The sequence below is a fragment of the Argopecten irradians genome, chromosome 12, assembly GCF_041381155.1.
Source record: "Argopecten irradians isolate NY chromosome 12, Ai_NY, whole genome shotgun sequence".
Taxonomy (NCBI): Eukaryota; Metazoa; Mollusca; class Bivalvia; order Pectinida; family Pectinidae; genus Argopecten; species Argopecten irradians.
The window spans coordinates 30419382-30440213 of NC_091145.1; the positions used below are offsets into that span (position 1 = coordinate 30419382).

A 20832-nucleotide genomic window follows, 5' to 3' on the forward strand; every position below is an offset into this window, starting at 1 on the left:
TTTAATATGGAATAAGCATTTTCTGAAAAATTTCTTTAGAATATAATCTTGATTTGTCAAATTAATTTTATCCTTCATTTTTCGCAATAACTTTCAAAAAGGTACATTTTTGCGGTCGTTTATTTACCGCTATAACATAACCTCAATAATGTTTTTACCCATTTGGTTTTCTTATTTCTTTTCTGAATTTTACACACAAGAACACTTTATATCTCTTATCACCTTTTTAATGATTAATCATCATAACGTATAATGAGTGTAAGCTAATGCGTTCAATGGTTGTAAAAAGTATTCGTCTATATATTTCTACTCTAAGCTTGATTGTGTATTAACCTATTGTCTATTGTCATATCAGCGTAATATACACCGTAACAAACCATACCCCGTGATACTGCCCCCAGCACTGGGGATGACAGACATTCGATGTCATCTTTTTTACGCAAGTTCACACGATGTGTGGTTTCAACACATGGAATCATAAAAGAAAAAATAATAGCACTGCATAATATTATGCATGTTACGTCATAACACCGATCGGTGTCCATTCCAAGCTTCATTATCAGGAAAAACTTGATTGGTATTACAACGGGTCACGGTGCCCCGTCCAGACGGCTCTGTCTAGTATATCAGTGTCAAATCATTCCTCTTTAGCTTAATGTCAAACACCATTTGAAATGTTTATATTCATAGTATATTTGAAAACTCTCGTTCACTAATTTTAAAATAATAAAACATCTTTGTCGATGAACCAATATCATATTTTGTGAATAATCATGGAATATGCAGAGGGATATCTATATATTTATGTCAACAAAAACAGTGGAAATGCTAGTTAAGCTAACAAGTCGTGGATAGTCTGTATTGAGGAGATCATCGTTTTTACATTCATTGATTGGACAACATGACTGGTGGTCCATTCAGATAGTGTCCTCATGTAGCAATAGTGCCTATAGACTAACCTCAGTGTGTACAACTTCCAATACTGATATGTCATTGTATATTAGACATTTATAGACAAAAACAACCGACTAATTATTGTCAATTAGTTAATTAAGCGCAAAAGGGATGGCATAAAGGCATTGGCCGCCATCCAATCTCAACCTGTCTTATCCGAGCGGAGATCGCAGGTTAATCTGGAGAAGATATCTAGTAGGTTCATGCCAAAATTATGACATATCAGGTCCTAATGACTGTTTTTGTTTTTATTTGATGTCGTCGGGTTATTCATATGATGCCAAATTAAAGATACATCAAAGTTTATTGTCTATGCGTTATATATGGATCATGACAAAGCGGAGTAAATCCTTGTCAATATCAAGTGCTCAGAATAACAACACTAATATCCTTAATTTTCTTCCATTTTTACACTTATCCTGATTATTTTCTTCCAGTCTTAGAATAATTTCCTCAAACCGTTAAAAAAGCCATTTTTGTTCCTTTCAATAGAGTAAGTCGATATTTTAATGCAGTATGGCCTATTTGTCATGGTTTTCTTGATAAGCCAGGTCTTTGTAGGTGTTATTGGAGCATTATTAAACACATCAATCGAGCATTTACAAACGAATTTTAAATCATGAGTACATTTTGCACATATTGTTATAGTTCAACATTTCCTTTGATTTTCAAGATTTCGATTTTGAAATTTCCATCATTATTAGCTTCGCCTCTAGCATCACTGACATGTGATTCTGTTTCGTGATCATGTTTTAAACACACAGATGCACTTTAGATCCATTTCTATTGAATCATTATATTATAAAGCCCAAACTCTTCATCACCACGTCTACATTTCTCCCTGCTCTCATTCTACCCTTTAATTCACCCTTTCTTACCATTTCCTCTAATAAAACGTCTCCTTTCATTTGCCCACCCTGCCTCCTCATTTTATAAAATGTCGCTGACATTTTAAGGACACGGCTGATATCACGTTCTGAGGACAGGCGCGTGCGACCTGGGGGGAACTATCTTAATTGGAATTTTTACAGAGTGTTTTATTAGCATATTTAAAGGTATTTTGGCACGCGTCAGGCAATAATGATACCAATCTGCGTGTTTGGTATTCTCAAATATAAAAGGTAAAACAAAAATGTCCATCTGTAGCATTGGCAGGTTAGAGCTGGACAATGGTCATTGCTCGCTATATTGACCATCGCCAGCATCTGTCACGAGAGGTCAGACCTTTGGCCAGTGGGCAGCAGGATACAAATATCATTTGACAGTGGCGTGACGAACAAAATCATACGTTAGCGCCCACTTGCCAATGATGGCCTGTTAACAGAGTCCGTTATCAATGCTAAGACACCGCCAAAACTCTATTGGAGAAGGGCAACTAATCCTGATTAAATTTCTTTGACTCTGACCCCCTCTGGATTTGAAGGTGTTCTCTCTCTCACACCTGGCTTCTATATTATCCCCCTCCGTATTCATTAACTATACACAGCTAATCAGGTGAACAGTCTACAACAAACACTGTGGTCTTTATCAGTGGGTAGACCCTCCATCAACTGAAATCGCCTCCGGCACAAATTCCTTCATTAGAGATGGCTGCCTGCATATACTGCCTGCTATACCCAGCATGTTTTTTAAATACCCGGTGATGTTTTCGTGTCACTGATAGTTCGTGTTCACTGGTAATGGTGGATCATTAATACAGATTCAGTCAACCGTAAACAGTTAATGTGTAGTGGAACATTTTAATGTTGAATATATAACATATTTTTCCCTTAAAGTGATTTAAAATCATTTTAAAATATATTTTTAGTAATGCTCCGATAACACTTACAAAAAACTGGCATATTAAGAAAACGATGACAAAGAGGTCATACTAAATCACCATATCGACCTTTATTGAGAAATGTTTCAATATGCCTTTTATCGACAGGTAATATATTTCAAATGATTTTCTCAACATTTATAGTAAAAGGTAAAAGTTTGGACGTTCAATCCAGATCGTCAAATGGGTTACAATACATGGATTTGATTCAAGCTATTTGGAAAACAAACTTATAAATAATATGAATTAATATTTAGATGAACGCAACAATGATTGATAATCTTTATATGACAATCTATTGTGACTAATATTTCCAATATTCTTGTAAGAACTTATCCTATATATTTCTATATGAAAATTGCATCCCTTATTGTTTTTAATCAAACAAATGACATATGTTTATACTTTATAGTATAATGACCATATTAATGAATTATGTTTTTTGGTAAAACAATATATAGATAATAATACCAAATATTATTTATTCCTACATCTAAATGGACTTGATGTAAGTAATGTATACATATAGGTATGGCAATACTAGCTTAAATAATCTGTTTTTATCACTTCAGTTAGTTCTATTATAATGTAATGTATATAGAACAGTAAGTCATCCTATCGATACATTTCAATGGAATACCAAAGATATTTTTCACCATAGTCATAACAAGAATAATTTAAATACTGATTACTTATGACAGATGATTGACAGGTCCGAAGTAAAAATGTAATTATCAATCAAAACAATGAATTAATTTTCAGTGGTGACAAGAAACGACCGCTAATATTGTGAAATATCGTGTAGGAGGCGAATACGTGTGGAAATGATGAAACAGGAAGGGTACCGGAGCACAATGATATTCAGTTGTGTCACCATCCATATATAGGTATATATCAGACCCAGTTTGTACTCATCGTGTCCGAGTCACTGAATGGATACACGTAAGAGATCGTTCTTAGGCAAAGCGAACCTACGTATAATAAGACAATCAGTCCTATATAAACACTGCCTTCGGCAATTGTCGGTAACTTTCCTTCCCATTCAAGTGTCAAATAGATTTCAATCAGGATATGTTGTATCAATTGTGTGTTGCCTTCTTCTAAGCTTACAAGTCCGAAGACAGCGTGTACACGTATTTTCTGGTGGACAGACATTCATTCCTACCACCGTTAATCACGTTACGATAATATACATTATATTTCCACTGGAAACTTTAATACCTATTTGACAGATCGCTGTCAGCGGTGACGCGATTGGTTCCTTAACGATCCGTTCATGGCCTAATAAACGATACTGTAATCAGAATTTGAATAATGTTCACTTGATATGTGGGAACTATATAAAATGTAACAAATGTCGAGACATTAGATGGATTCACTGGTGAAATGCCGAGTTGTCCACACCGCTCGTTATCTTTTCAACATTGTAAAGTTAACAGCTTTAATTTCAAGCAACTTGGCTTCAACGTTAACATTCGTATTTGTATATAATGGTCCCTCTCTTTTCACACAAACAACCTTATAATGTATACTATATTACTGGTTCAATGAACACGTCCTTATGATTATGGAAGTAGTATTCCCCAACCTACGGTCTAATAAACTCTCATGTTAACCTTGTATTTAATAAAAATGTCTTATTCTTACAATAGAAAAATAAAAAAAAATTACTGTTATTTTCAACATGAAAAAGTATGTTATATTATATCAAAGTCCCAAACATAATATACGTATCAGCGTTACTCAAAACAAATATGAAGCAAAAAAGAGATGTTTTCGTGTAAATATCAAAGAGCTTTGACAAGTCGTGAGTTCATGTTCATGCAAATAACCAATGTTTCATTCAGTATAATGATGCGATCTCACATTTTAATTCAGTTACCTATTCTGAGTGTAAATGATTAAGCATAATTCTGCCTCCATGACCAAATCTGTCTTTGTGGTAAAGAAGGGAGCCGTCAATACAGGACACATAGCGTTGCCCTAGACAGTATATGTATGTGCATTACAGGACTGGACTGATGGATTTATAATGGCTACTGACAACATTTGACAACAATGACACCTAGGCCGGCGAGCTATCCTCATAAATAGTCTCCCAATAAAACGTCCTTCGCTCGCCACACAACGTCTATAAGGACGATTCGTGTACTCACAGAAATATGCTATGAACCCTTTCTGAATGTGTTCTTCTTCCAATTGATGTTTACTTCAGAAAGCAATAACATATGTCTCTATAACCAAACATATGTGTCTTTAACATGCAATTTCGTAAACAAAAATCGAAATACAAACAATAATTACAATCTATTGGGTAAGTATTAAAAACCAAACTAAAAAAAAAATGTTTTTGAAATGTGGAAAACAGAATGTCAAACGAGGTGCCCCAGAAGAGATTGTGTCTTTCCTGGCTTCATCTAAGATATTGGTCCTACCAATTTAGTCATCATGTAGACATGAAGCATAGCTGACAAAGTTGTGTACGTTATTTGTTCACATTAACAACTAAACATTGATAGATATGTAAATAATCGATCTATCCGTATCTGTAAAGCTATATGGATTGTTAAAATGAAAAAAAAATGAATTGTGTTTTGAGGTTATACAGATTATTATCTTTGGTCACCGATTAATCAAAGTTATCCTCACCACCAGTGATCAGCCATTTTATATCCATGATCACTGTCAAACCAATTATATTTGATTGAAGTGAATTTAAAAGCATGTTTTGGTCTCTTCTCAGAACATTTGTTTTTCATTCATACCAGTGTCTATATCTATACTTATTATAATTATTATTATATGATCACAAAAACTTATTATGTTCGCCTTTTACTCGATGAATTTTAAAAATGGAAATAGTTTTATGGTTACATACGGAATTATTTCATATGATTAATGAAATGGCTATTCTTGTTAATTAGCATTTTACAATGCAGTATTGCACCAGGATTGATTTACAGATCAATAATTTGTTTTGGATAATGTCAAGCATTTGTGGAATTTTACAGGTTAAAATTACCTATTAACCATACTACGTTGCTCCGGTCTAGACCGTGGGTACGCCATTAATCAAAATATACATGTGCATGTTTCTATCAATGTGTAAGACACAAATATTTAAATGAAGAAATTGATTACCTCCATATTTTATATCATTGCATATTTAGAAAATACCACTAAAGACGGAGGAATGCACTTGGGACAGATATTTTGTCGTGGTAATGAAAAAGTAGGGAACAAGGCCTCAGCAATATTCGTGGAATGGTTTACTCTTAAGGATTCTAGAGTATTGATGAAAGACAGAACAAATGTTGTAATATCTACAATTGATATATTTCAAACTCATAAACATTGAAATCAATTTTAAAGTACCATGCCGTTACGTGTGATAAGACTATCTAGAAGAGTAAAAGGAAGGAATTCTTTAGCTATCTGTAATAAGAAGGCGATCACAGATCTTCAAAGAAAACTAATCCATTTTGTTTTCGGCGTCCTTGACATCCAGGCACGTTTTATGAATATTCAGTAACTTTAGGAAACGATTACCTATAGGAAACATAGCACTTACTCAAAAATTCTTCAGAAATTTCATTCGGCTTACATAATTGATGTTACGGGATGTGGATTCGGTTAAGGAATTTGAATTTCTTAAGGTAAGAAGGTAAGAAGCGTTCATGAAAGTGAGGCCATGTATGCCATAACCGCAGATAGTTCTACTATTCATACTATAAGACAATAAATGAACGCCTCAATATATCTTAAAATGTTTTCAATTAACGTCTGAAAACGTTCCAATGTTTTCAATGAACGTCTATGCTTTCAGTAAACGTCTCAAGACGTTCCAATGCTTCAATGAACGTCTTAAAGACGTTCCTTTTCTTTAATGAACGTCTCAAGACATTCCTGTGCTTTAAATAAAAAGAAAATTGTTGATATTTGTTTACTCACCTACAGGGTGGGTATTTCCAAACATATTATAATCTGTTCCTACACTAGAACAGTTCCAGCGATTGTGTCTAAACTGGTACCGACACTCTTTCATGCCCATTTGCACTCCCTCCCCGATAGTCACGATAGCGTCCGGTCTTTTCCTACATATAGATCGCTGCTTCGGTGCCAATCCAGGAATCTTATTACAGATAATGTTAGCACGGAGGGCCACGACCTGCGAAAGTGCCCTGAAAAAAACCCCAAACCTTTTATAAAATACGTTAATGCAATGCAATCGGAGTACAGAATATAATAAACTAAAGAATGAAACGTGAAAATAAACATAGATATAAAATCAAAAATCAAATTCATCTAAACGACATATTATAAATAAAGAGTAAATTATCGTATCCATATTATCGTCGCATATTTTCATTGAAATTGTACAATTATTTTCATTTCATTGCAAATCACAACAACGCAAACAAAATAGGTCAACATACAATCTCTGTATCAATAATTTTGTTCCATAACACATGTACTTAAAGATTATACACATGCTATAACCAAACGAATTACATTACATATAGATGAATCTAAAGAGACAAATACTCTTTTGACTAATTGACAAAGTAGGTTGATATACCATAAACAAAATTTATATATCTATATTTTGCTAAATTCATCACAAATCTTGCTGATCTGTTTCAAAAATGAATTAAAATCATTACATAAAACGTGTTAACGAAAAAAACCTTAATGGCAATATGTAACCGAGGAACATTAAAAGTTGACTTATGTCCTAAGCAAAGAGTCAAGTTTCATTAAAGAGAATATATACTTGAAGTAATGTTCACTAAAATAAAATATCATCGTTATACATACCATCTATATAAAACTTAACTATATCACATGTAATTAAACGCAACTAGGTAAATTTGAAATTATATAAATATACACCGTAAATAAAATTCATTAAGTTTTTGAAACGTAAAAACACCTGTGGATTGGTCTAATGCATCAGACTAAGAGATGAATCACGATATGAAATATATTCCCGAATACTTTACACTTACCAAGTGTATACTAATAGAGCTGTCAGCCCCTTGATGAGCTTAAGAATCGATAGTGACATCGCAGCTAATATGCTTAATTATAAGCTGCTAACTTGTTCCCTCTGGAGACAAGTATCTACCCACAAGATCACATTCACGTTTCAGGCAATAAGTATCCCCGTCCTAATGTGTGTAATGTAATTTGTTCAGGGACCATAAACCGAGGTTTACCACATAATTCAGACGCAAAAGTGATACAATCACACCAAGATAACAACGCACTAAATTACGACGAGATTTCTTGCCGATCACGTAATTCTAAAATAATTTTATAATCTTCAACATCATGTTCATGCAATTACAATAGAAATGTTGGCTAATTTTATCGATAATACAGCACATATAGATAGGTATCGCAGCTAGAGGATTAGCAATAAAACATCGCTTTAATTTCATCACAATCTTAACATACTGGCGACATTATTTTCACAACATGGGAAACATCATAAACGTATCTGAATAGATGTGTATCGCGGACGAGACATCTTCGCCAGGTTAGTTCATAGGTAATATAGCCGAGCGTTTGGACGCTGTTCTAAACAGCAAATTACTATAAAACATGCACTTTATACTCCTTGAAACTAGTTGCGAGGCACTCCCGTTTTAACCTTTTTAATCAAATTCGGATTTTGAAAATTGTTAAAGCACATTTCGTGTGGGACGATAGTATCTCCTATTTGTCATAACTTCCGACAATTACTTTTATTTTACGAGCTGTGATTAGAGATTAAAATAATTTAAAATTCAAAATTTGAAGATATGTTTAAAATTTCGATAAATGTTATCTTAAGTAAATATCTTCTGGTTGCGAGCATTATGTTGAAGTTGATGGCGCCGGGCCTCTTCCTAGAATGGACGCCTAGATGTAAAACCAACACCATCAATGATACAATTTTAAAGCACTTCACATAAACATAGACGCAAAGCAGTTAGGTTCGAATTTCCTGTCTCGAACAAACGAGGTACTCTCTCTCTGTTTGATGACAAGATCTGAAGATTGTTATCGGAAACATTCGCTGTTATGACCTGATAAAGCTGAATCGTTTTTTTGTGGTAGACGTTGTAAGGCGAGAGGCCACCCGTTCCAGTTTATGTAGGTAGATACAATGTTAAATATCGTCATAGTAACCCATCCATTTGTATGTTTATCGTAAGTAGGGTATCTTCTGTCTGGGTTATGTTATTATACAAATTACCTATCAACACATCAGATGAGTTTTATTTATAGGACTCAAATAGATAAAAATGCAAAATGACATTGTTTTTTACTAATTATAATTTACGTAACATACACAAATATAAGTATTCGATGATAAATTATTCATACATGCAAAACTATACTGTAATTATAAGTAAATAAAGTCCAAAGAATTTTTGAAGTTATGTCAGAAAGAAGTTCTGAAGCATAATTAAAAACTGCCGGTTTTTATTTCGTTGAATTAGACATCTGCATCTTATACATGTACAAATCAACATAAGCAATTGTAATGATAATTTGTTTTATAATTTTGTTTTGTTAAAAAAATATAATGTTATACAATTTGTATGTAACGTAATAGAATGGGGCGATAAGATTGTTTGCTAATATCTCTAAAAATATTAAACACGAGGGAAAAAATCTGTAGACATATTTATACATTTCTATTCATATTAAATATTAATCAGGTTTCGTTTTCCCATTCCGCCTGTATTTAAGTGGTACTGTGTGTGATCCCTTCGATAACGTCAGAATGCGTCACTAACAATACCACTTCTACCTCTAAATCAGTCCCAATGTTCAGTACCATGTATTTCACCTTCGCCTTAATTTCTATGGGTTAAGGGGTTAACTTCAAAGGTTTAAAATTTACTGTGATTTGCCAGGTTCAACACTTGAGTGCGGAATCAGTATTGTCAAGTGGTTACCCAGTCTTATGAGAGCTGGGGTAAAGACCCGGGGGAACTCCGCACGCTATCTGATGACAATAGTTTATTAGGGACACGTCGATGTAGGGTATACACTGGTAGAGACACCTTAATTAACTGTACACCTTTACATTAAGTCTAGACGAATATCCATACGCTTAACAAGACTCCATAGATTCTAAGTACGTTATAAAATTTATATTTAACCAGTCTTTATATAAAACTGTCTAAAACATTCAAGTAAACAGTGTATTGATATTTTGCTTCCTTATTTTTCCGCAAACTCTGTGCAAATGAAAAACACTATATGCATACTAGCAGAGCAAATAAACCCTAGCAAAATGTTAAATATTTATGAAATAGTATTTGACTCATAATAAATAGCAATATCATGGACTTTTATTACATATATTTTTAGTTTAAAATTGAATTAGAATATCGGGGGAAAATGTCTTCTGATTTTGATATTTATGTTTATATGATTGACAGAAGCCATATATTATCTAATGATTGGTTAAGGTATAGGATTTATATATACATTGACACTGTATAGGGAGTTCTATTATCCCCGACAATCAGACCAGTCCAGCACACAATGCCGGAGTGATATCTGAATGACATCTGTGAACACGTATAGTCATAAAGTTCAGCTCTAGTTGTTGGTATTAATATGTTTAGGGGTAGTACAAATGAGCGGGTAATTCTGTAATCATAATTATCACCAGACCTAGGTCAATTTGGTATGTAAAAATCGGTTGTTGTTTTTGTATCCTTATGACTGAAAGGCAAGGACAGTATTATATTAAAATTATAAAATTACATCTTTATTAATTACAGAGTATATTAAGATATTTATCTGTGTTTCTTTTTTTCTATGCATGGATAGAAATCGTAATATTGTTGATTTTTATAACTTAATTAAACAACTCATAAGATCATTTATCTTTCCTAAACTTATGTTAAGAAATGTTATACACATACTTATTTTCATCAACACAGTATCAATAAGAATATCTTTTTTCCTTATTTCTGGATATATATCTATCTATCACAATACTTTAAGAAAACCCGAAATTGTACGTAAAATGTCTTGCGGAAGACCATCTTATTCAATCCCCAGGATAAGCCATTGCACAGGTGGCCAATAATGAATGTCGCTAACAGGGTATAAACACTGTAGATATTTTTGCAGTTTACAAAGTCGTCTGAAATGAGATCACGGGACAGTTGGATGGGTGAGTAGTATATCTGTGTAAAAGTCAGTCATAGATAGGCTTTTTACACACACCTATTATTTATTTAAATACCCTTAGCATTGGTGGTATAGCACTTTGCGAGCAAAGTATTTATTTAATAGAGTAATATGATACGGAGTTAATACCGCGTTAGAACAAAGGTAGTCTTGCCAAGCCACCAGCGGGTACCGATACATCTTAGGATATCCTGATTTAATTATATCCGCTCGGGCCTAATTAGAGCATTAAAGATGCCTTCTTGCTAACTCCTCGTGACAGTTCATGATTGCTTGAATTGTCAAAGAATAGGAAAAATGAAATAGATAGCTGAACATGGGGGAGCCAAGACAAGATCTCTCCACACAAATGGAGTCCTTTTACAACAAAACAATGATTATATTCAACGAGAGCATATCTCTACATCTCGGAATGTTATCACTCACGTCGGAGAGAAATAGAGATCCAGATAAAAATATACCATATTTGGTCACTAAATAAACAGAAAATTACAAAAATTAAGAATATTTCCCAAATTACTCACAAGAAGTTTCCGTAGACACAATAGGAGAGATAGAGGATTCCTAGTAAGAACTTGGTGTGTCTGCTAACTCCCATTATCCTCTGTGGCTGTAGACATTCTCAGCTCAGGAGACAACTTCTCTGGAAAACTCCGGGGTTTATTAACTCGACACCACTGCACTGATTACTGCATTTGTTAGAATCCAATAATGCTCCAATACTACAACTTATTTAGCCCTGGAGACTCATCATATCATATTAAGGATCCGAAAACTAGACACAACGCCAATAGAAGTAAAGAAACGCCTCATTCCCCACATGTTCAGAAGTGAAACAGACACAGGCAATATGTTACACGGGAAACTGTCTGTCTTTATGAAATGATCCTCTTTGATTGGTTTAAACCTTGACAGGTAGGCTGGTTTAAAAACGTCTTCTCTGCGTCAAATTATCATTGGGAGTCACGCTTAATTGAACACGAGTTGCCTCCCCCTGGGTTGTATCTAATATGACAGTGTAAGATACGCTCCAATCCTCTATATCACTGGTACCAGGCAGTGTAAATATACGTACAGATCAAGTATCGCTCACCTCAAATACATGTTTACCGGCCAAGTCAAGCATGCCTTTTTATTTCCTAACTGTTCCCTTTACAATGACACCTAATCTCGGTTCGTCGATCTGTCAGCAGAAGAGATGTGATAGCTGGGATATTGCTCGACTCAACAGAATTATAAACAGACCAACAATATCAAAGTATTTTATTGCTCTCCGCGCCAATAGCCCTTGATCATATTGGTTTCCGCTAAATATATACACATATATTGAAAAGTTATTACAAGATGTAACCGTCGGCTATTCCAACAACACACCCTAGGTTTATCGTATTTCTGTGTACAGGTACTTGGTAATTTGACTTGTCCACTTGGTGCTAATATTGACTTTGTCTCAATACTTGAGTGGCTTTAATTCGTTAATTCGGATGTCTCCGTCTGGACAAGAAATGACCAATGTCACAACAGCACAATGGCTTGATATGTTAAGTTTCATATATTTTACAACTGATCAGATTGATTTATCAAATTCAATGAAGGATCTATTTTCTATCTCTAAAATTAATATCAATATATCATTAATCTACAGAAGACCGTATGTTTTACTGACTTAAGTAAATTTGTAGAATTCCTGAATTCCACACATTGAGATATTTCATTAGTTTCTATAGCCCGCCAGTAGAATATTATGTTTCTGCTACCAAAATGTAATACATAATTCCGAAGACGTTTTTTCATTATTTTTTATATTGAATTTGCCTTGAAAAGAATATGAAATCTATGATGCAGTTTGAGTTGCAACTTCGCCAATGATATGGCTACTGTTGACACACAGCATCAATAACCACAGGTATATTAGTGAGAATCGAAATCTGAACCCTTTTAATTCTATATATAATTAATGTTTCGAAATTGACCACTTTTCACTTTTAAACATTATCAACTCTTAATTTGAAACATGCTTTGTTCACGGTTTTATATAATGCTCCATGTTTATGTCTTTGTTTTACCACTATGTAAAGCAATATAGTTGAACAGCTTTTACGAATATGTTCTATATTGTATATTACATTTTGTAATAATCTATTTAATGCTAATAAGGATACAGAACATGAAATGATGACATTAACAAATGAAGTTACAACAAATAATTAATATAAATAATACCAAAATTTAAAAAAAAAACAAAAAAACAATTGATTGTAAAATCTAAAAAGGTGTTCTTGCTTGTAACAAGACTTTATAATTTCATTTTTTTATTTACTTTTACCGATAATATTCATATTAAAACTACACAAAGAAGTATAGGCCTATCTGTTTTACTGTAGGTGTAGAATTTGTTGGTGAACAAACTCTACCTATGGCAACTGGGATTCGTTTCATCCCTGATTTCAAATACACAATATGGAAGGATAGGAAAAATGCTTAATGTACATGTATTTTTCAATACTTAGGACTTCCTTTTAGTACTTTTTGGACAAAATGAAGTTTGGACATTTCATGAATTGAAGAAACATTTACGAATCCTGTGCCTAATCGCTCCAAAGGGTTTCAAAACATGGCAACACAGCTTTAAGAAAATATTTCATTGCATGATTCAGAGGTTTTTATGACTTTATACAGTAGGTGCAACCTCAGCGGAGAACGAGGTGAAGGTCATTTAATGTTAGGTCAGACATATGAAATAAACAGAACATACGTCACTGGTGATGATCACATGAAGATATGTTAAACGGAAATGTAGGAGGTGACTTCACTCTTGGAGTACAACCAAAACTTTTAAATATCGATACTGACGCACTACAAGGACATATATAAATACATATTGTATCAAAGATACATTTTCAAAAAGATTCTTTGATGGTGAAATCAAAAATGTTTAAATTTTATGAAATTTAAGATACTTTCGGCATAATATTTTAGTGCTCACTTATTTAAGCGCTCTTCGCTCCATATATTTCACGTTAACATATGATGCACTTATTATATTTTCTGTGTGCACTTTCTGTGTGTGTGCTTTAAGTAATAAAGTTATAAGGTTTGCCCTTTAAGTTAATGTGCCAAAATAGGTAAGACTACAACTTTCTGAAATAAGCATCATGTCAAGTTATTATTATTTTTGATCTTTTTTTTCTGTGCTATACAGAATTTCATATGTTGTTTGATTGACCTTTTCAGAGTTTTGTTTTTGTTTTTTTAGATCCTTGCGAATGACCCCGAACATATTTAAAGCAATAATGTCAACAACATTACATTAATATGTATAGCAATGCATGTTGGTTATACTGCAGGTAGTTTTCATTTTGCTATTGATGTATAAATACATCACGTAGTTTTGTGCAACGCTTACAAGGGCGTCTCCGTAACGTGATGTATGCCTTATACAATGTACACTAGTTTTCACACCTGGTGTGTCCCCTTAATAGAGCCATCAGCATTATACGACTTGGCAAGAAGGTAACCACCTTCTAAGGTCACATGGTCTGATCAGGTAATAAAGATGTGATTGAGTGGTAGTATGACACTACGCGCATGGTCAAGGAAACCAGTTTATCTGTGTACAAACATTCCGTAAAGTGATCCTCATAAACACAGCCCGCTGAACCACGTATTGAGTCAAGCTAGTTGACACATCATTAATGAATTATATATCTGATGTTCGGGACAGTAAATTCGGCAGATAACATCAAACATTTTAGAGGTGAAAGTCGTATTACATATAAGAGGTTTATGTATACTTAAGGCCCCCAGGCGAAATACATTTGGATATGACCTAGCTTGAAACCGTGATTATGAACTAGTGAAGAGTTATTTGGAAAGTAAAAAGGCTGGAAATATGGATATTTTAATAGAAAAAGAAATAATCACAAATGAATATGAATATAAAATGATTTACTATGCCTTCTTTTTAGGCAGTGTTATCATTGGTAACTTATCATTTTTTGACTGTAACAGTCAACTTCAGCAATGCATCGGAAGGATTGAATTCCTAGTTGTTTCTAAATATACCCGAATAGAAATTGTATCAGAAGTTCCGCAAAAGCATTCATATTGTCTATTTGTCAGCAATTATGTACGGTGTAAACTTTGCAAGATCTAAAATAATATCAGCGTAAAAGGCCCACCAGGATGTTTAAAAGTTCCTATTCCAACTTTTATTATTTTCTCTGTTTATTGATTCACAAATATTTCATGTGTGTATGTTTTCGCTTAAAGTTTCATTGTCTAAATTAAAATAAAACGAAACTATATTGCCACAAAGGTTACACATTTTGAACAAACTTTTATGCATATTTTATTTAAAAATTATAAATAATTTTACTTGTGCTGCTTTATCACCTGCCTTCATTCTTGACTCTAAGTTGTAAAATAGAAACGACCATTTAAAATCAATAAAACTCAGGTAAATATGTCATATCTGTTATATCTTCATAGAAAAACTTAGTTTTGCTGTATAAGATAATTCATAAGTAGAAAATCGACTTTAAAGTGTATGATTGGTTTTGTCTAGCGGCCAAGTTCGAGGGAAACTGACCGATACGCTTGTTAAACATTTGTCAAGGACAACAATTTAGTGATATATCGTAAAGTGCATTTCGGATATCGAACCATATCCAATTACCATCACCTGTACCACTCTTATTTGACTCTAATAATCGAAGCAAAACTTCTGTGTAGGTGTAATAGGAAAACATTCTTTTAGTGTAAAAGATAATCTAAATTTTGTAGAAGCAGTCCAGCTGTGTGATGACAATATTAAGTACATTGGTGTGGGAATTTTGTCCTGCAACGTTTTTCTGAATGTTAAAAATTGCGCAATCTACATTAGCTCCGCAATGAGAAGAATCTACGAATAATATAGAAAGAAATGAAATATCGGAATAGTATTAGATAAAATAAAAAAAATTGGAATGCTTTCCAAAAAAAAAGAATAAATATCAAATTATGAAATTATTGAATTTCTAAAATACAAAAAGTGTCCTGTGACGATGTTAATAAGTAGCTTATAATCAAAATGTTTGCAATGTTTCCTACACTAGTTAGTCATTAGGAACTGCACATGGACAAATTCAGCTCTGACACAGAGAAGTTATCGATCCTAACAAATCAAAATCAGGCCATCACATAAGCAAGGATGCATTTCAGATGTTCTATTATGTGAATAATATAAGAAAAAAAACTACCTCCAGGAATTTTAAGAATTTTGTGTTTGTTATTTTAAAAGTGCATTATCGAAATCGAGAAAATAAGATAATGAAAAAAATATAGAGAATACCTCAAGATGATAATGCTTTAAATGATAACTTATACCAAGGGTTCAAACAACTACTGACTGTCAGTGTGATCTATTATAATTCAATATATCCACGTCGCTGTTTTTTCATAAAGGTTAATATGTATCCTTTGAATATATTGAACAAAATTGACATTTGCAAAAGTTTTTTGAAATGTTTCTCGATCTGCAAATTAAAAGGAATCTCCAGTATCGTAGAAAGCGGGTATGAATGGGATTTTCATCCATTTTCAGATTTACCCCAAGTATGTCTAAATACATAGCTAGACTAATTCCAAATATATCACATCATAATCCCCATGAACCGTTCTTCGCGTATGCATTAAATTTCAAAGCAAATCCAATGTACATGCTTACAAGCCATGAAACACCAAATGTTGTAAATGGTGTTCCTTTTATAAGTCCAAGACGTCGAACATACCACAGGATCGTCTGTTTTCACCTGGCTTCACGGATTGATTTGAGGTATATTGAGCGCTGTCACAAAGGTTCTGTCTGAGAAGATCTGTAAAGCCCTACACTCATCAGGGTTAGATCAAAGGGACTGGGCTCCGGTTGTACCGCCCACAGTGGAGGCAAACTCGTCTGGTTATAAAGGATTTTAAACCGGAGATATCTGATGTATCTAGGACATATTACATTGCTATACCTTTAACGGAGGTGTGAATGTAAGATACTGGGTAAACTAGCATATTATAGTGGGTAAATGACATGATACAATGTTATACACTTAACGGAGGTGTGAATGTAAGATACTGGGTAAACTAGCATATTATAGTGGGTAAATGACATGATACAATGTTATACATTTAACGGAGGTGTGAATGTAAGATACTGGGTAAACTAGCATATTATAGTGTTAAGATGACATGATACAATGTTATACATTTAACGTGGGTGTGAATGTAAGATACTGGGTAAACTAGCATATTATAGTGGGTAAATGACATGATACATTGCTATACCTTTAACGGAGTTGTGAATGTAAGATACTGTACACTAGCATATTATAGCGGGTAAATGACATGGTACAATGTTATACACTTAACGGAGGTGTGAATGTAAGATACTGGGTAAACTAGCATATTATAGTGGGTAAATGACATGATACAATGTTATACACTTAACGGAGGTGTGAATGTAAGATACTGGGTAAACTAGCATATTATAGTGGGTAAATGACATGATACAATGTTATACACTTAACGGAGGTGTAAATGTAAGATACTGGGTAAACTAGCATATTATAGTGTTAAGATGACATGATACAATGTTATACATTTAACGGAGGTGTGAATGTAAGATACTGGGTAAACTAGCATATTATAGTGGGTAAATGACATGATACAATGTTATACACTTAACGGAGGTGTGAATGTAAGATACTGGGTAAACTAGCATATTATAGTGTTAAGATGACATGATACAATGTTATACATTTAACGGAGGTGTGAATGTAAGATACTGGGTAAACTAGCATATTATAGTGTTAAGATGACATGATACAATGTTGAACATTTAACGTGGGTGTGAATGTAAGATACTGGGTAAACTAGCATATTATAGTGGGTAAATGACATGATACATTGCTATACCTTTAACGGAGTTGTGAATGTAAGTAAGATACTGGGTAAACTAGCATATTATAGTGGGTAAATGACATGATACATTGCTATACCTTTAACGGAGTTGTGAATGTAAGATACTGTACACTAGCATATTATAGCGGGTAAATGACATGATACAATGTTATACCTTTAACTTAACGGAGATGTGCATTTAAGATATTGGATTAACTAACATTATAATGTCTTGGTGAAACAATGGCGATTTTTACTCAAGCACAAGGTTACATGTACATTATATTTACATTCACTTGCCATGTTTACTGTATAATGTAAGGCAAATCTTTCTATGGAATCTTTATAGACCATAGATTCCATAGGAATCCACAGTTCTACAGTTTAATGCTTATATATTTTGGACATTATTCGACGTTAGCAGAGGCTTCTTTATACGAATTTTTCATCTGTAAATATATTAAGTATACATAGTGGTTTCATGACAGTTTCCTGTCCATATGTTTAGAATGGTACATTACATGAACTTGTTTCAGAAGATATTTGGCAGATGCACAAAGCTATAGAAAGTAGGTCTGAATAATTATGGAAAAATGTAACAAGAACTATCACTTTGCCAGTCAAGTATCCTGACTAAATTTAGGATATTATTTTTCTGTACTTCCTATTTGACTTTCTTCTTCCATACATCTCATTTGACCATGTGTTGAGCACTGGCCGTATTGAGGGAGACTCTGAGTGCTGTTCCATAGTCGACTAACACAAAAGTCCATAGGAGTGATAGTTTATGTTTCTGTTTAGTGCTCAGCATAAACAGGAGTGAGATCCAACTGGTTTAATCATTCTCAGTATAATGTGACAGGGTGGGATGTGCTGACCGGTGTTTCTCGTTGTATACTTCAGTGAGGTAGCACTATTAAGGTAGGTCCATACTTTTGAAAACCGCGCCAATTCATATGAAGCTAAACGGGAAGCTGCTGAGGTTGTTTTGAATGCCAGAATAATTTCCAATACGCTACGACATTCCACTTGGATATTTTTTCAATAGGTGAACATTTTCTACATAAAATATCAAATATTTAAATTCATTAAATAAATAAAATAAAAGCAATGACGTGAATATAAGATGCTATCTCTGAGGTTTTTGCGATCTCTGTCGTAAATGGGAATGGATTTTCAAACACCGAAAGCAATATAAGTCGCAACAAGTACTAGCTTCCCAAAAAGCTAAGTGAGCTACGCGGAAGCTTAACCCATTGATTGGACAGATTATGGAAATTAAATAATGATGTGACGATATCGTTTTGCAATTTTAATCGTTCTGTTGAAAGCAATTTTATAATTTGTGAGCTTGTGGTAGTACAGGGTAGCCAGGTCTAGTACAGACGAACAGTTTTAATAATACTTTTGGTACCAACAATATAAAAAGACACAAAAGACACAGAGATTACTAAGCTCAGAGAAAAGACAAAAAAATATTGAACTTAATCTCATATGTTTCTGTATTTGTTTATGTTCCTTTTTCCTTCCGCTTTTAGTATGTACTATCATTCCGCATTTTAGTATGCTCCGTGTCCCGTAAATTAGTATCTACGCATTGTCTGATTATTAATGTTACACGATGGTGATCTAAATTAAATAAGAAATATAAAAATAATGTCTCGAACATGTTATACGTCTACAGTTATATTTGTTCCATCTCTAAATGGAACCAGATTTCATTTAAAATGCCCGATTAATTTCTAGACAATCCTTATTCAGAATACTTTTACCACGAATGCTTGTTCTACACTGAAAATACAAGCGCTTGTGTGACTATGCTTTATCAGGAAGATGGCGTCCGAATCCGGACAGATTGAAGTCTGTTTCCGTATTTCGTTTTAATATTACTTTGTCAGGCAATGCTTGTAACACACCGAACATCCGTCTGATTTAAGCGTTCTTGCTACATGGCTATCCTGCAAGATGGCGTGATTTGCATACGATTTTAACTGCAACGCCTCAAGAGGCGTAGCAATAAATGATAAGAGGGGACACGTCAGGACTGATATTCCGGAATTCTAAAATAATCCTTAAAACACAAAATTTGGAGAAAATCATAAAAATAAAGAGACATAAACCAGATATATGATAAAAGCATATGAACTGACGTAGAATGCTTTTTTGCGGCATGATCTTTAAAAAATAGTCAAATATGAACCATCTTAGCCCTGGATGAAATGGGGTAGGGTTGTGAGTTTCAAATTTTAAGCTTAAAAAAAATTGTGAAAAGTCGATCGAGGACACCATGTTTTATATGGTATTTTAAAAATATATTACCTTGGACATTTCATATACAAATATTGTGAAATTGACATGGGTCTTCATTTCCTTTTTTGCCTATTCATTGATTTTTTTTGGTGCGAAAATATGGCAAAACATCATAAATACGTATAGAAACGGTCCTCGGAAATAACGAAAATAGGTAACATTTGTAAAAATACAATAGTTTTATATTGTGCTCTATCTTTAGAAATTAAGGCCAAAAATTCAACAGGATTGAGTTACATTCACCCTAAAATTACAGAAAACATATTTGTAGGAAATTTTCTTTTTTCGGCGAGCAAATTTGTACGGATGGTATATTTCAAGCCAAAATGTCTCAAAAAGTAAATCGAGAACACCCCTTTTTCTATCCCGATTTGAAATCTGCATGAAAAATGCAAGAAAATAAGACCTGTTAGAAAAAAATGGCATGGGTTTTACCAAAAGTATGAAGCTACCTTAAGAGGGCAGAAGATTCACTATTACAAAGAGGCACCACAAGAACACACTGCAGTCTCCCAAAAGTACGTATGATTTTACACACGCAACACACAGACTACACGTTCAGCTGCTGTCCTCAAATGGCCCTGGCTGTTAATACGACAGTAATCTAATTCATC

The 20832-nt window shown here is 33.6% G+C and overlaps 1 protein-coding gene across 3 annotated transcripts in view; it reads right to left on the bottom strand.

Moving 5' to 3' along the window:
- Positions 1-20832, bottom strand: part of LOC138336932 (protein Wnt-7b-like) — a 76822-nt gene that overhangs the window by 17838 nt on the left and 38152 nt on the right. For 2 of the 3 annotated variants that reach the window (XM_069286562.1, XM_069286564.1), the window contains exon 2: positions 6725-6954. In XM_069286562.1, the coding sequence (XP_069142663.1) occupies positions 6725-6954 (230 nt within the window). Of the gene's footprint in view, positions 1-6724; positions 6955-11502; positions 12003-20832 lie in introns of those variants that run through there. The other variant, XM_069286563.1, reaches the window with a different exon arrangement.